The sequence below is a fragment of the Taurulus bubalis genome, assembly GCF_910589615.1.
Source record: "Taurulus bubalis genome assembly, chromosome: 4".
Classification (NCBI taxonomy): Eukaryota; Metazoa; Chordata; class Actinopteri; order Perciformes; family Cottidae; genus Taurulus; species Taurulus bubalis.
In genome coordinates, this window is record NC_136592.1 from 20,249,452 (window position 1) to 20,267,751 (window position 18,300).

Sequence of the window (18,300 nt, forward strand, 5' to 3'; positions counted from 1 at the left end):
GAACCCAATTTGCCAATACGTATCATGCCAGGTCAGTCTGAGTTAAGTGTTCAATTTTGACAGGCAGACTTTGAGCAGACCTTTAAGAGACATGCTAATAAGTAAATTGCTTTTGGGACCTCTTTGACGAATCAAGAGGCACGGTACCTGTCACACTCACAGGACGCTAAGTGAATTAACAGTGACCATTAGACATTCAATAATTAAAATGTTTTAATAATGGCACAGAGGGAGTCACTTTAACTGCATTAACATTAAATGATCATTGTTGATTCACATGTAGACTCTCAGGTACAGTACGATAATGACTTCCTTCCTTTACTTACAAGATAGAAATGTGAATTATTCTTATAGTATAACACTCTTACAACAGTGTCTCAGGTGTGAAAAGCTGATCTAGAATATTTCACACCAGATTAGAAATTATTTTAACTCATAATAACTTGAATGATACATTTCCTGAAGTTAAACCTTAATGTTCAAAGGCTGACTGTGTTTAAATTAGGTTTCAATTCACCAAATCTGAACAAAACACAATGTTTAGTGGGTCAGGGCTGCACAGATCAAAAAGACATTGACACATGCATTTTGACTTTTGTGGACAGATTTTGTCTCCACAATAGCATGTACAATGTGAACCAGTCACAGAACTTTACATGTGTGCAGAAATGGAGGTAAAGTCCAAATATATTTCACATACAGCGATCTACAGCGTTCATGATTTTTTGACATACTATATTTGTATAATGCTATAGCTTTTTATGACTTTTCTTTTGACATACTATACTCCAATTCTTCGACGACTTTTTTTTTTACATTCTTTTATGACTATGGCTTGTTATGACTTAAACACAAGCATTACACATGATATTACTGCACAATAAATCAACAGTTAATATTAAATTGAATCATCATAGTTTTGGCAATGGTTGTACCGCTTTGAGCACATTATGTGTGGGTAACCCAAACTAAGTCTACGCTTTAACAAGGCCGGCCAAATACTAATTCAGGCGTTTTCGCTTTTGTTTGCATACTATTATAGCGACTTATTTATGATGCTTCATGCCATACAATACTATGACTTCTTTATGAACTCAAACATCAAAACTAAACTATGAATTATGTTGGTTATAGTATATACTATGACTTTTTTCGACTATTATTTTGTTCAGCATACTATGCTGATCATTCGCATTACATTACTTTTGTCGACATACTGTAATGAAAAAGGTTTTTTACTTTTTTCATTTCAGTATACTATGACTTTTCGACCTACTATAGTGTTATCTTTTTAATTAATGTTTTTGACATTCTATACTATGACTTTATTAAGCCTTTTTTGACACCTACCTTTTTTGGCCTTGTTTTGATTTTTTCCGAAAACATCTTTTAGACACAGTAGGATTCTTTTAATGTATTTTTCAACATACTATACTGTTACTTTTATCACTTTTTATGACACGCTACACGTTTTTGTGACTTTTTTGACGTACTTTATTATGTTATTTTTTGATAATGCGATGTGACTTTTTAAAAAACCTTTCTCGACATACTTCACATTACTTTATTTCTGGGTCTCAAGCTCGAGGATTTAGGACCAAGGAGACGAGTAAGCACAACATTGAGAAATGAGAAAGACCCAGAGGTGAGTGACCAGAATACAAGCGTTAAAAAATATATTACGAAACAATAAACCAACAGTTAACACAAATCATCATCATTTTGGCAAAGGTTATACCACTATGAACACATTATGTGTAGGTAACCAAACTTGCCAAACTAAGTGTACGTTTTTCTTTACCCTCCCGTTGTCTTAGGGTCAAAATGACCCGTGAGTGTATATGTATGTATGTTGATGGGCCATTTTGACCCCAAGACAACAGGAGGGATGCCTCATTACTTCAGGCTGAGAAGAAGCTAACATATTTACCAGACACACGTCATTGATACAATAAAACGTGTCTTGAATAAAACGTGTCTGTATAAACATTGAACCCCTTTGAGTGTTTGTCTTATTTCTTTTAGCAAACAACATACAATTTATAACTTTTTCTGATTCTTTTTGATATACTGTGCTTACACACTACATTATAATTTATTAAATTACTTTTTTCAACATACTATAATACACAAAATGTAACGACTTTTTTCCACATACTAAACAACAATTGAATACATTACTTTTGTTCCACATACTGTGATGACTTTTCAATGTACTATAAGATTATGTTGTTTACTGTTTTCAACATGTTATATGTTTTCTTCACCATACTATAGTACGATTATTTAAATGAGTTTTTTTCAACACACTACATTATGATTTATGTATGACTCTTTTCAACATTTTATAACATTACTTTTTTTTCGATATCTTATAATGCAATTTTTTTTTACTTTTTAAATAATGTTTTCCAACATACTAAACTATGACTGTTTTCAATATACTATACTAGGATTTTAATATCCATTTTTTTCAACATACTATATCATGTTTTTTACTATACTATACCGTGACTTTTTAAAAACCTTTTCCGACATACTATAAAACTATATATATATATATATATATATATAATATAATATATATAATAATATAATATATATATAATAATTATATAGTTTATTGGACATACTATACTATGACTTTTTCTATATTCTATTCTATATTAGGTTTTTTGGACACACTACACAATATTCTGGGTCATAAAATGGAGCATCGAGGACTGCGGAGACAAGCAAGCACAACATTGAGATATGAGAAAGGTTTGAATAAAACATGTAAAAAAAAATTAAACCCTTTGAAAGTGTGTTATTTCTTTTAGCAGTCAATATTCAATTTATAATTTATTAATGACTTTGTTGACATACTTTACTGCTGCAGCAGACTTTTGTACGACTTTTTCGACCTAATATAGCATGACATTTTTATGAGTTATTTCGACATACGATACTATAACTTTTTCATGACTTTATAAACACTATACTATATTATGTCTTTTTCACATTGTTTTTGTCTTTTTTGGCTGACAACTTGACTGTTTTGGCTCATTCTTACAGCTCTCATAGTATCATTGTTGGTAGCAGCAGGCAGCTGTCTTCACACAGAGCGCTCCAGAACACACTGACAAACTGTCCAGCACCAGCCCCCACCAGTGGCAATGCTAAGCTTTGAAAGTTCACAGACAGTTTGCAAAACTGGAAACGTGCAGAATTTAGAATGAAAATGAATCTTGTTTACTTTGCTGCATGTATAATGAGTTTTTATTTTATTTTTGATGTACCGCACACCACACTGTCAATACATGAGTACTGTATTTGTGCACTAACTAAGAAGTTTGACCAAAAACAAAGCCTTCACAAAGCCATAATCACAACTCCAAATGAATGCTAATGTTAATCTGTAAATTTATTTATATAGCCCAAAGTCACAAATCACAAACTTGCCTCAGAGGGCTTTAGCCATATTCATTTAAGAGGTGTGATGTGTCAGTGTAATTTATTATTGGAGGTTTATTGTTTTAATCCCACTATACCTTTCTGTCAAACTATTGTTAGCTATCAAGCTCCAGAAGTGCATTTCAGTTATCATATAACCTAAAATCGTTTACTGTGTTTGCTGTCACCTCGAACAATGACAATGAGTATGACAAGAACAATAACCGTGTACCGGGTACACAACCATTCGAATGAGCTGCAAATAATATACAGCATATTATGTTTTCAATTGCTTTTCCATGAGGCATTTACTGATACAACACCTAAGGGGTTTTGTTTATGAATGTGATTTATTTTCAAGTGCTTTGAAAAGATTTTGAATGTTGCCTTATGGGACAGAACAGCTGGGTATATGTTGAAAAAGTTTAATCTCATTGAGAACAGATGTGGGAAGTATGACTGCATTACTGTCGTGGTCTGACAGATTCAGAACGCGTCTCATACAGGACACTCTTTGAAGAGGCTCTGAAGCAAGAGAAAAATACAAATAAATTATACATCATTCTTTAAAAAGCTTCTCAGGTTCTCTTTTTGAAACATATTTCTTAAGTGCACAGGATCCAGGGGTTAGCTGAATCCACTCAGGAGACTGTTGTCATGGTTACAGAAGTTTTTCTGTTTTTTTTGTGTCGCATTGACATAAAATACTTTTTCTACCTTCCCCTCAGATGGCTGTTATGCTACCTGGAATAAAAGTGGGTCAAAATGAAACTGGAAACAAGATCCGCTGAATGACCAATGCTCAATCATTTCAGTCCTCTTGAGATATATTATTAATTATTAAATTGATTTTAGTGAATGTAAATCACATTTTTAATTTGCTAATAAAAGTAACACAAGCAAACTATGAATGAAATTAAATCCAGAAACTAATTATTGAATCTGATTTGCCACGTGTTAAGGACTCTTGTCTACTTTTTCCAAAGAAAATAAAAAAAAAACAACTCCTGATTACTTTCTCTTGTTGCTCCTGCACATGTTATAAGCAATCAGAAGAAGACGAAGACCTCAAATTGGTCATGTATAAACATGAAGACACAACTGAGATAGTCCTCTGGGAGATGGGACACTACACACTACATCACTCTGTGCTCCAAAGAACTGAATAAAATAATCTACAGAACATCGAAATTAATTCAGCAATCCAACATGTAAGTGTGTTATGCATGACTTGCTACAACGTTGGCTAAATTAGCAAACATTTTTCAGTAAAAATCCCAACTCTTCAGGGAAATGGCTGTCAACATTTTTCTAGATCGTATTGAAGCCACGTACAGTGCATACACATTCACTGTTTTGCTTCTGCAACAAATGCATAAACATCTTGACCCAACATTTACATTAATGAGATGTGAGTGCAAACTTAATTTAGAAAAAAAAGTAATGATCTAAAAATCTACACAGTAATCTTTATTCCAAGAGTGAACAAATAATTCCTGTTTTTCTTAATCTCCAATTGACAGAGTTTGTTTCTTGCTCCAAACATGAACATTTAGAATGAAATAAGCATTTTGTGATTGGTCTTGTGAAAAGCTAATGCGATAATCATAGTGGAATATACACTGTAATAATATTTATGAAGGAATAAATAAAATAGGTCTATAGAACAAAACTTAATGTTCATTTTGTGTGATCTGACTTAATTAAATCACTGGTTTTCATTCGAGCCAAATGCTGAACAGCTCCTGAGATTCCAACGACAATACTCTAGCATTATATTGAATGAACATGTCGATAATTAAAAAATATTAGTTAAATAGCAATACGTACTGTATTAACATTTTAATTTAGCATTTTAAATATCTGAGTGCTCATCGTATCCTAAAGTAATCACTAAATCTCACTGATTAGCATCCCTTGAAGTGTTTCACAACACAAGTGGCTATTTGACAACTTAAATCACTTTTGTTGATTTTTGTACCAGTGAGTGGTTTTCGGCTGCTAAACTGCTCTTTTATAATTCCATATTTTACTTGTCTTAAAATCATTGATAGCCTTCATGTTGCCAACTGGTTTACGGCACGACCCACCATACATTTCATCTCTGGCAGCAAGTGCAGACACTGACATCAGCCACCCTGAATCCAGTTGCCTTCAGCTTAGTCTGACTCGGTGGCCTTGGCTAAATCACAATCATGGTCTCGGCCAGAACTCAGGGTGTCTGCCAGCACTTGCTGGGGCTCTGCAACATTTCCATCTGGCCTCTGGGGAGTCGCACATCAATTGCTCTCAGCTAAATGCACTCACATATGAATATTTCAGCACAATTTAATGTTTCAGCTACAGCCCCAGAGGAGCAGAGCATCAATTTGTGAACACAGTTCTCTTGGAGTTAAAAGCCAGGCCGGATAATACAGTATGAAAGGCACTGTCAATCTAAAGGGCCTTTCTTTTCACTTGAGCGGAAAAAAGCACGCCCCTCTGCCTCTGCATACAGCTTTTCAAAGTTTCCTCTGGAAAATAGCCGACTGAGGCAGCAGCAGGCAGCTTTTGGTTCACCAGAGTCACCACTTGATTTGCCAAGCTCGGACAGTTTTCCCAGAGCTCTGGTTGTCTGCCATTTGGTCTCCACATGCTCTCACACACTCATACACACACAGCTGGTGGAGGGAGTGGGTCAGGGAGTCGTGCACCTGCTGTCCTGTTAATAAAATACCCCAAAGTGATGCTGAAACCTCTTCCTTCACACAGCAAAGCTTCCCTCAGGTGTGAGAACATGAGTGCTTTACAAAACAGGCAGATTGTGACACAAGTGAATTAATCCGCTGGTCAATAAGCAGAATATTATGGCGCACATGGCACACGGATGAAGCCTTGACTGTTGAAATTACAGAAGAAATGCAAAAATCTTCTTATTTGAGAAGTTGGAACCAGAGAATGGTTGTCAAATAATAAATCAATAATCAAAAAAGTTGCAGATTACATTTTGGTCAGTCAACTAATCAATAAATCAATGAATTGTTTCAGCTCTAATTTAGGGAATACAAAACATACAATAGTTTAGTTTGAAATAACTTACATTTGTTATTTAAACATAATATTAGTTAATACACTGCTCATGAAAAGAGACTAAATAAGATTTATGTTTTAACAAATGTTAAAATGGCAAAAACGATTGTTTTTCATCAAAATCATCAAAATCTAACAACTCTTGCACTAGATTGCATTATAATATAAGATGTTCCTGCTGTGTTGCACCCAAACACAAAACTGTTGTTTATTGCCTCACCATTTGAAAGAGTCACAGCTAAAGCTGTAGTAAACTGTAAATGCAACTAAATGACAAATACATATGAATCTATTCATAGTAAAACATAATATTATTTGTTCTTGTCTGTTTGCTTTCAACGGACAAAGTATTTAAAGACCAACTGTTGTGTGTGACAGCGTTGTTTTGACTGATTCAAGCCGAGATGCTCCTTTCCTCTGCTGCTGATAGGCAACAAGACGCTGCTCCGCGCTGATGAGAGCGGTTGATAATAAAATACAAGACGTGCATTTGTAAAATAAAACAGCTGGCGGACAGTAACACTGACATAGTAATAATGGCACATATTCTTCAGCCTGACAATGCAGAACTGACCTGAGGCACCAATCAAAAATTAATACTAATTATCATGTGAATACTGCATTAACTCTGAAGAATTATGAATTATAAATCTGCAACATGGTTCCCCTCTCAGAACGGCCTCGCTTGCATGAGGATGTGATTTAAAAAAAAAAATTCTCTCTGAGACATTTGTGTGGTCTCTAGCTGTCACACAATAAAAAACTATGCATGCAGATATACCGTCAATGTTGTGATAAATGGAAACAATTTATTGTGAAATATGCTGTAACAATGTGCTAAAAGTAATACTTAACATTTTTTACAATATAATTTAGGGAGATATCTGTTTACACTTTTTAATATCTTATAATATGAGTGCTTATATTAATTTCACTTTTGGCTGACTCTGGACATAAGAGCGGTCTCAAAGCACTTAAAGCTAACTCACTATTGGTTCTGGTAAATCATTTAGAGCTTTAAAGCAGCCATTAACTACATTTCAAAGGGTTTGGAGGTTCAAACGTTGCTTTGTGTAAGAATTTTTTTTATCAACTCATTCAAATGTGTTACAATTAAATTAAACACTATGTATTCATACACTCAGTGATTTTAGAATTGTCTTAAATGATGTGTGCAGGAATTAGCCGAAAGTCTTCAGAACAAGACGTGTCTGAAGACTTCCGCTATTGCTATAATAATATTTATGAAGAGGTGTCCTCACTTCTAAAGGAATATAAGTCCCAATATTCATGTTTTTTCTTTGTGTTTTTTACCAGTTTGATTCAGTTCTCACGACGTTCATGATTTATAGTCCTATATCCTATGTCATTATGGTCATTTAACAGCGTTCAGATTGGGTAACTGTATGGAGGAAAAATAAATATCGCACATTTTTAATTCAATCTACAAAAAAATGGTCTCCAAGAAGTTAATATACTGGAAAAAGATTATATGAATCATTAAATACATAATTGCTGAAAATGTTTATGTTGTGTTTTCATGTTTTTCAGTGATTTAATTGATCAAAATACAACATTCATGATAATTTGGGGAGAGGAAAATAAGCAAAGCAAAGCATGTATGTGATTAATGACTTACAGGAAGCTGCAGCAGCTAGAAGCTCTCACTGCATTTTAGAAGAGCAGGACGATTTAATAAAACGTTTTCTTGCTCTCAAACACACACACACACACACGCACACACACACACACACACACACACACACACACACACACACACACACACACACACACACACACACACACACATACACACACACACACACACACACACACACACACACACACACACACACAGACCTTACCGCAGATATGCAGACAACCATGTACATGCCAGTGCACATGCAGAAAGCAGACCTAAATATCACATCCTCACACACGTGTGAAAGTAGAAATTGACTAAGCACACATGAAAAAGAAAATACCTGCAGCCTTCAGTTTATCAGACCGTCAGCAGCTTGAAGGCCTCGTCCAGAATAAAATAAAATGAGAATAAAAATGACATAAAAGGTTAGCAGAGCCGAGGTTTGAGTTTTGATTCCCACTGAGACAACATGTTATAACGCTCTCATGCTGCTTCAGGTACCAATAAATACACGTGCTACACCTTGACAGACTGAAAATGAACAAATCAACGTGTGCATTATACTTCTCAGCCCACTGCATATGTGTTCCAAAATTGGTGATGGACATGATAACAACAACAACAAGTTGGCTTAAGACTGAAAGAAATATCAAATCTCTTCTGTGTAGCATATCCAACATGTCATGGTTTTCATTTAAAAAGAAAGATGGAACTAAAGGTCTTATTTTACCTCAATATAGCACTTTAGTACTGGTGAGCTCAGGTGTGCCACTCCTGGTTTAGTGTTCAGCTGGAGCCATTAGGAAAGCCCCGCAGGAGAATGGGGAAACTGTGAAAAAAACAATGTAAGATATACAAATACAGCACTTTGATGTGTGGCTTTTGAGTTCTAATCTTAATTTAACAGCAGCTGGGCAATGATGGTCAGTAAAATATATATATATATATGTAAAGAATGTGTTTCTTTAATTAAAAGCAAGTCTACCCTGCTCAATTGCAGCACATCATTTATGTGATGATGAGACTGATGATCAGTATCTCTTGGTTTCTTTCAAATTATTTAATTCATGAATTTGTTCATCCATGTACAGTTCCATATATTATATTTATTTTTTAAATTAATCTTAATTAGGTAAATAAACTCGCTGCAGTTGAAATTGTCACCAACAATTTCAATTTTATTACAACAACAAAAAAGCCATAGCTTATATTGTAAAGCTATACAAGGTTCAGAAGAAAGTCTGATTTCACCAAATAATAATTTGAAGAAGAAAGAAAAGTATATTTCGAAAATAAAATAATTGTACCGTGTTCAATAGCAGCACATTCTATTTTAATTTTTTGAAATGAAGTCACTCCAACGGACATAAACAAATTGGCACGACTTCAACTGAATGAAGCCCGGGGAGATCGAAGGAATTGGCATTGTGAATTACTTATAGGTCTGACAATAAAGGCAAAGTGCCATCGAACCCTAAAACATTCAAGAGACAACGAGTCACTGTGAAAAGTTCAGTAATGCAGCCCAGGAGAGCCCCCCTGAATTCCAAACAAGAACATTTTGCTCTTGCCAAAGTTTAAGTGGATAATTTCAGTCACACATATATATTTCATGAGGTTAATGGGCCCCATCAAATTGTGATTAGAGATTCTTCGGGGATGCTTTTATGCCAGAGTGACAGCTAGGATGGCTGGGTTTGATCTAGCATTCATTAACAGGCCGCAAACAATAATGCTGCATGTGACATTTCCTGTCACAGTGTATAGATACGGTATGAAACACTCGTAAACTTAACCCCTGACCTGCAGCAATAGCAAAACAATTTGAAGTGCACATAATAATTGAGTGTATATATTCAACATTGTATCAGTCTGTGTGGTCTATGCATTGTGGGAAATGCTTAATACAACACAGCACGCAAAAATATGCCACAGCATCAGGATCAAAACTTTGCCAAATAGTTTGAATAATTAAGTGCACTACTTTAATGCATGATTCTACAACATTGATCATGCCGTATGATACATCATTATGATGAGTTATCATAATATTGGTTGAGGCAAAATTGCAAAGAAAAGAAACTAAAAGAAATAAGCAAATTTGCTACAAAGAAGCTTGAGCAAATATGTGGAGCAATAACCTTGAGCATAATGTTCAACTGGTATCAGTTTGGTTACTGTGTCTTTTCTTTTGTCCTCTTTACATGTTCATTGTTTACGTCACTTCCTGCATTCATCATGACAAGAGACTAATCAATTGACATGATTCAAACAAAAAAGTCTTGGTGTTTGACCTCAGTGATGTCTGAAATAGTAGCCACGTATCCAGCTTAGCAGACGCTCTGGGGAGGAGAATCTGTAAAGAGAAGCACAACATATTTAGGCTTACAGCACAAAGCTCTCACAGATCTTTAATGACAGTAACTGAGACTATAAAAGGTAAAGTAATGGTTATAATGAGCTCTCTAAGGGCAGGGTGAAAAGGTTATGTAAAAGCATAAAAGAGGTAATGCTCAGTCTAGTTTTAAAGCGATCTACAACAAATGTATTTTATATTCAAGTCACTTTTACAATAAGAAATAAAAGTGGCTTGAATATGATACTCTGAGAAACACTATACCTATAGTACAAATTAAAGTGACTGATGCAAGTGAGTCCGTCACATTGAATTAACAACATACTGCACCTTTTACTACTAAACAAAGGAAAGCATAGAAATAAAGATCAATATGAGCTGTATTAAAAAAGCTAAGATTTAATTGAATGCCTCCTAATTCAATTGAAATACCATTAGATGTTTGAGCTGACAGTTCTATGAAACAATCAGACTACAGGATGAAGTCACTCATTAAAAATATATATATTTTTAGATGCATTAGGACATGGAGACACAATAGCAAAATCCAATATGCATAACATAATATCTCATTTTTGCATGCTTAGATACTTGGAGAATGATTCAGCTAAGTTGTAAGCCTGGTTTTACTAAATTTGATTTTGAGCAGACTAATTTCAGTAGCCAACAACATTCACAACTTTCTTTTGTGAACTCGGGATGTATAGCAAACTTGTTTTTCTCCTGCACAGATGTTGGAGAAGTTAAGCATAGTAGATACAATCTGTCTAATTCCTGTGTTGTGCCCTTTGTAATAAATCATGTTGTGTCACAAGTATCTTCTAGACTGCTTTGAAATCAGAAGGAAACAAAACACTTTATTTTATGCTAGTACATGCATCCTAACTGAACTCACTACCTTGTGAGTGTGTTCTAGCTCAGGTTGTTTGTACAGTCTGCTCAGCTAGGTCGCTTTGATTTTGAAATGATGGATTATTCTTCACGTCAAACAGTGTCTCCGTAAACTACAGGAGGAGCCAGACAGCAGATGCAGAAGTTGTACATCTCCAGTGGCCTTGAATAAGCAAGACAGCTGCAGGTATTCTTTGTATCCTTGTATTGTTAGTTTTACATCCAGTAAAAATACTGCAGGCCTAAAATTGTTACCTGCTATCAGGCATGACACAGAGTACTTCTTCTCATACTTTGGTGACAGTGTAAGAGGGGTCAGTTAGTTATTGTTGTGCTCTGCAGCAAAAAATGTGGACTGGAGGAGATTGGCCTTTAGTGAACAATTTAGACATGTATAAGTATAAAACAAATATAACTTACCTGTGAAACAGCGTTGAGGGATAAAAGCATATAATATATAACCCTATATGAGAAGACACAGCCATGCTGATCACCTTATTTTTGCAGCAAAATAATCACATTATCAGACACATTTGTGACTTAATTACATTTGCAATCACCATTTTCAGTCATCATTATGGCAGGAACAGTTTTTGCATGTTCCCCTGACTATTAGCATATCAAGCATATATTGGTTTAACCTGTTGAAACCTGTTTAACCATGAAACAGCTCTTGCAACACAGCAGAAGAGGCAGTTTGTTTGGTTTAATTAGCTGTACTCACCAGGATGAAGGAGAAACAGGAGGAACATTATTTTTGAACACAGACACAGTAAACATTGCCATTGTGAAAATTTTTAGAATGTTAATTAAAACAGACCGACCGTGAGAAGTATGTTTTTATGAAACAATACATTCATGTGAATCTAATCATTGAATCCAAATGTAGTTTTATATAATGACACATTTCTTTTTCAGAACAATGTTTTTTTTTGTATGGATATAGATTTTCATTAATACGATATGTTGATGCAGCAATTTAGTTAATTCCATAGTTTTTAAGGTCTGATAGAGCCATGGATGGAATACAAGTAAAATCTGATGTTTGAATGTAGTTCTGCTTTTCCTCCAATAGATGGCCACGTTCTCGAGTAGATGAGAAACCTGGAGAGACGGAGCAGAGAAGACTTGTCAACTGTCCTCCGATCCTCCTGAAATGATGTCCAAAAAACGAATTACTGTAAAAAGGTATCGTGTTGGTTGACGTCCTTTTTATTTTCTTTTTTTAAATAAATAATATCAAGGCAGTAATCTGGACTAGTTTTACCTCCAAGTCAAAGACCAACGATGCGACTCTTGGGGTCTCAAGACATATCAGTTTCCCGGCATGACATGGGAAATGATTTTGATGTTGAACCGAGATATACAGCACAGCTAAAATCTCAACTTTATTGGAAGCGATATGAAAATTCCGCATAAGGGGACCAATACAACACTTTCTCTGCATAGGACAGTTTACAAATCAATACGCATTTATTTAGTGTTATGGCCCAAATAATACGCTGATATTAAAATTACTGTCAATCATTGCTTCATTGACCAAGAAACCGTGAGGCTTGCTGTTTAACTAAACATATTTTGTTTTAGTGGCAAATATTATAATACAGAGGCTTTGCCATTTTTTGGGGGGGGTTACCTATAATGATTATACTGATGATCAGCATTATGCAATATGTGCATCTTAAGATCTTGATCGAAAGGGCTCCATGGTGTTGCCGTTATTTATTCTTTCCTATAGCTTTTATTGAGATATTAGATGAAACATAATGTGGACCTCTTCATTGTCAGTATCTGTCCAACATAAATATACATCGGACTGTTTTTCTTTTCTTCTAAGAGATTGAGGGAGAGATGCAGTGGGGCGATTGGCGAGCCCACTGCTGACGTCATGACGTCACAGCAGCAGCGTGTGGGACCCTGCCCCCCCCCCCTCCTTCACCCTCCCTGTCCGGAGAGACACACGTTATCAGGGAGGCAGCCGAAGGGCCAGTCATCTCCTCACATCTTTTCTGCATCTACCACAATCCCCTTTATCCGTCCTGTATGGTGGATATTATTTTCAGCTCTTCTTTCTTGGGTGATATGGGGGATCATTCCAAAAGTAAGTAAGCTAAACTGCTCGGTGGAGTTTTAAGTGGCAGACTTTGTTTTCGTCGCGGTGGCATTAAGGGCTACATGATATATTCAGCAGTGCTCCGACTACTTAAGTTATTTTCTTAATGATGCAATAGTGGATAGTAACCTATCGTTTCTCTGGTTGTGCACTTTGGAGGCGCTTTTTTTCGTAAAACAATCCAGTGCTTTGCTTGACGAATGCTAGCAAAAGTTCTCATCTGTTACATAACAGCAAGACTTGTCCAGTCTGCAATATAGAGGAATTCTCAGCAAAACTGAAACATATTGGACTTACTTTTTTTTTTTTTTTTTTTTACGAGTAAATGCTACAATTGTAATATTGTGTGTCTGTTTTTGGGGCTGCGTTTCAGTTTGTGCAATTCAATGTTGTTGGCTCTTTGCAGAGAAGTCAGGATTCGCGATGTGTGTAGGATGTGGAAGTCAGATCCATGACCAGTACATACTGAGAGTCTCTCCCGACCTGGAGTGGCATGCAGCCTGCCTGAAGTGTGCAGAGTGCAGCCAGTACCTGGATGAGACCTGCACTTGTTTCGTCCGGGACGGCAAAACCTATTGCAAAAGAGATTATGTAAGGTAGGAGTTTGGAAATATTCTCTTTATATAGACAGGATTATGTTTAGTCACATCAAATGTAAATACAGTACAATTTGATATTATGAAGCGGTCAAAACTAATTCAGGAAAGACTAATTTGGACATTAAAAAAACCGAAGACATTTATAAAGCACACATATACGATACTATTAAGTTTACAATATTACAAAAAATAAGAAAACAAAAATGTTGTTGTCCATTCAAATTATAAATACATTATAGCAGTATTTAGATAGGGCACAACTCAACTCTGAGTTGTCGTCTAGACGTTTTCTTCGTTGTTATTTCTTTTACATGTCTTCGTAGATTGTTCATTCTTTGACAATTTCCCCCTAATTTTCCAGGTTGTTCGGAATAAAATGCGCGAAATGCAACCTGGGATTCAGCAGCAGCGATCTGGTGATGAGAGCCCGGGATAACGTGTACCACATCGAGTGTTTTCGGTGCTCGGTGTGCAGCAGGCAGCTGCTGCCGGGAGACGAGTTCTCCCTGCGGGAAGACGAGCTGCTGTGCCGGGCGGACCACAGCCTGCTACTGGACAGGAGCTCCGCAGGAAGCCCCATCAGCCCCGGACACATCCACTCCAACAGAGCGCTGCACTTGGCAGGTCGGATTATTAATATTACTATTATTATATATGATCGGTATTTATTTATTTTACTTAACAAAGTGGAATTATTCATAATAACACAAACATTGGCTGTTTATTCTTGAATTGAAGTCCTTCAGTTTAAATAAATTGAAGAATGAAATGAAAGAAACTCGCATAGTTGCCAATTAAACACATACAAAGTAAACGTTTGTTGAAAAATTGTCAGGGTTTGATTCTAGAAAAACGAAATGAAAAATCAATATAAGGTCAACGATTAGTATTTTTTTGTTGTCCTTTAACATCCAGATAATTTGTTTTGTGGATGTCTGGCTTGGTGTGTGTTTAAAGTGTGTGCTGCGATGTTTCTTTAGGCTAATTTCATAATTGATCTCATTAGCGCTACCTGCTCTGTTACCATTATCTGAATAATCTGGTAGGCCTATATGAGTCGCAACTGTGGCAGCGTGCTTGTGCTTGTGTGTGTGTGTGTGTGTGTGTGTGTGTGTGTGTGTGTGTGTGTGTGTGTGTGTGTGTGTGTGTGTGTGTGTGTGTGTGTTTGTAGAGCTGTCATCCTGAGGGGGCCTGCCAACAGACAGAACAATGCAAATGAGTGAATAATGTTCACCAACTTCCTGCTTTAAAGCGCTGAATTCAAAACCTGACACAGATCAGCCCAGTGTCAGCAGCAGTTCTTATTTCAACTGCGTTTTTTTTTTTTTTTTTTTAATTAAACTGTGTTGCAAAAAGTCCTACAGATTTAGTGAATACAAAAAAAAGCACCTCCTGTTTTACGACGTTGGGGTTAAGGATTATTCTAGACTGACAAGAGACAACGACGTAACCTTCAAAAAAATATAATCATGTACAATGCAAGTTTAGGTTATCGAAACTCACGTAAACCCCTTTCACCTCTGAATATAATTCTAATTATTCTTATTGCTATATGCAAATCTGTAATCTCTCATTTTGTTTGTCATGCATTCTACATTTCTTTAAATGTTTCCTTATTAAGACTATCACATCTAATCTGAGCCTTAAACTATTGCAGACATTTATTTATATTATTATTTATATTTTTTATTTATTTATTTATTTATGACAATCCAAGAGATGTAAACGGCCAAAAAGTGCGGATTGAGACTAATAGGCTGCTAAATAACCGAATCACAGTTTGAATGGCTACCTGAGGCCTTTGACCGGTTTCTGACGGACGTGTTCCTCTCCTCCGCACCCAGCAGACCCGGTCACGGTGCGGCAGGCCCCGCATCGGAACCACGGCCACAAGCAGTCGGAGAAGACGACTCGGATCCGGACGGTGCTGAACGAGAAGCAGCTGCACACGTTGCGGACCTGCTACAACGCGAACCCGAGGCCGGACGCTCTGATGAAGGAGCAGCTGGTGGAGATGACCAGCCTGAGCCCCAGGGTGATCCGGGTCTGGTTTCAGAACAAGCGCTGCAAAGACAAGAAGAGGTCCATCCTGATGAAGCAGCTCCAGCAACAGCACCACAGTGATAAGTCTGTAAGCATCTTCGTAAGTTGGACTCCTTAATTACTACAATCATTCATCCATCCGTGTATTTACGTGTTTGCTTGTTATTTTAAACCATAACCAGATACATGTAAAGTCAGTTACCAGTTGTTGTTTTTTTTCACTTAGAGGCTTCATACTCTTTAGTAAATGCACAGTGACAGACAGATGCTAACCTAACAATTAATTAGTTTATGTTTTCTATTGGTTGTTTGCCTGAGGTACTCCAATTTTTGTCTATATCAAACATATATATATATATATATATCAGCTTACAATTCTACTCTTATCTAAACTTCCGTTTTGATAGTTTACTTACACTAAAACGGCTGCTCCCGTTGGCTCCAGTGCTATTCTTTATTCAAAATGTAGGCCAATGAATAATGAATCAACTGCTTTGGCTTCAGTTGCTTGACCTGAAAGATAAAAATATCCTCTGCAAACAGGCGTGTTCTCCATCTTGGAAACTATATTTCAATCGGTGGGCCACCCCAAGAGGAAACTTTTTAGGGGGAAAAGTGCATATTTTCCCAAAGTTATATTTATCATAAATGGCACATGGAAACGTCACTTTTCAATTAAGTTAAGTTTAAATTAAGGGATTTTGTAAAACATGTGTTTAGGTGTAATGAGGACAAAGTAGTTTCCGACACAGACAAATGATGCTGTTATTTTACCATTATTGTTGACAGAACCTGCAGGGCCTCACAGGGACACCTCTTGTGGCTGGGAGTCCTATTCGACATGAGAGCTCTGTGCAGGGAAACCCAGTGGAGGTCCAGACCTACCAGCCTCCATGGAAAGCCCTTAGTGAGTTCGCCCTGCAGAGCGACCTGGACCAGCCAGCCTTCCAACAACTGGTGTGTGTGTGTTCACAGACTGAGTTAGATGTGCACACACAGACATGCACAGCAGACCATAACCTTAATGCCTATCTATCTATCTATCTATCTATCTATCTATCTATCTATCTATCTATCTATCTATCTATCTATCTATCTATCTATCTATCTATCTATCTATCTATCTATCTATCTATCTATCTATCTATCTATCTATCTATCTATCTATCTATCTATCTATCTATCTATCTATCTAACCATGCATGTCAGATGGTGACCATATTTTCAAAATAAAAGCCTACATATTTTGCATACTTTGACACTTTTGAATCTGTCTGTTCAGGTGTCTTTTTCTGAATCGGGGTCTCTGGGAAACTCCTCGGGCAGCGACGTGACTTCTTTGTCCTCTCAATTACCGGACACCCCCAACAGTATGGTACCCAGCCCGGTGGAGACGTGAAACTGGGCCCCTCAGACCCGTCGGTCATCCCTCTTGCAAGGACAATTGCAGCATGATCCCGGTCCCCTGCATGTGACAAGCTCATCACATCGCCCAAACTACAAAGGAGAGTTTTTACATTTCATGACACGGAGTGGATGGAACCAGGAGAGCCCCGATTGACTCCGAGTTTTTTTTGTGGAGCTTTCATTGACAAAAACTAAGAAGAACATTTCTTGCATGACTTGATACGGAGAGAGATGTACAGAAGACCTCCTGATGGATATAACAAACCTTCCCTGAAAAACAATTTGGAAACATTTACATGTCGAAACAGATGGATATTCTGCGACTTTATTGTGATATTGTGTCTTGTTTCTTCAACATGAAAATTTTTTGATACATTTATTGCGTTGTCGAGTCCTGTTGACTCTGTGTCTTAAGGTCAGAGCATGATAATCTGCAAATTATTCGTGTTGTAAAATACTTTATCTTAAGGGCAGGTTGTTTGAGCTTCTCGATCAAAAAGTAAATTATTGTTATATTATTTATTGTTAGGTAAGCGATTCGTAAAGGGATTATTAACTCATAAAGAATAAAAAAAAATCTAAATACATAACATGTCTTGATGAAAAATCTTTCTACAACCCCTGTTTTTTTTAATACATGGTCGCTTTGCATTTGCAAGGCAGTGATTTAATTTATTTGAAAATGCAGCTCTGAAATGAGCAACAATTCTCCATCTTTCATTGCATAAGTTAGACCTAATTA

The 18,300-nt window shown here is 36.4% G+C and overlaps 1 protein-coding gene across 2 annotated transcripts; it reads left to right on the forward strand.

Moving 5' to 3' along the window:
* Positions 1-13,439: 13,439 nt before the first annotated feature.
* Positions 13,440-18,071, forward strand: isl2b (ISL LIM homeobox 2b; the record flags this gene model as incomplete). 2 transcript variants are annotated; one of them, XM_079216994.1, is made up of 6 exons in its annotated part: positions 13,440-13,497; positions 13,916-14,105; positions 14,470-14,732; positions 15,953-16,239; positions 16,941-17,108; positions 17,434-18,071. In XM_079216994.1, the coding sequence occupies 6 exons, from the start codon at positions 13,440-13,442 to the stop codon at positions 17,548-17,550; spliced, it is 1,083 nt and encodes a 360-aa protein (XP_079073120.1). In that variant the 3' UTR covers positions 17,551-18,071. The 2 variants fall into 2 exon arrangements, with proteins under 2 accessions (XP_079073120.1, XP_079073119.1); XM_079216993.1 differs by having other exon boundaries at positions 15,956-16,239.
* Between the last annotated feature and the right edge of the window lie 229 nt (positions 18,072-18,300).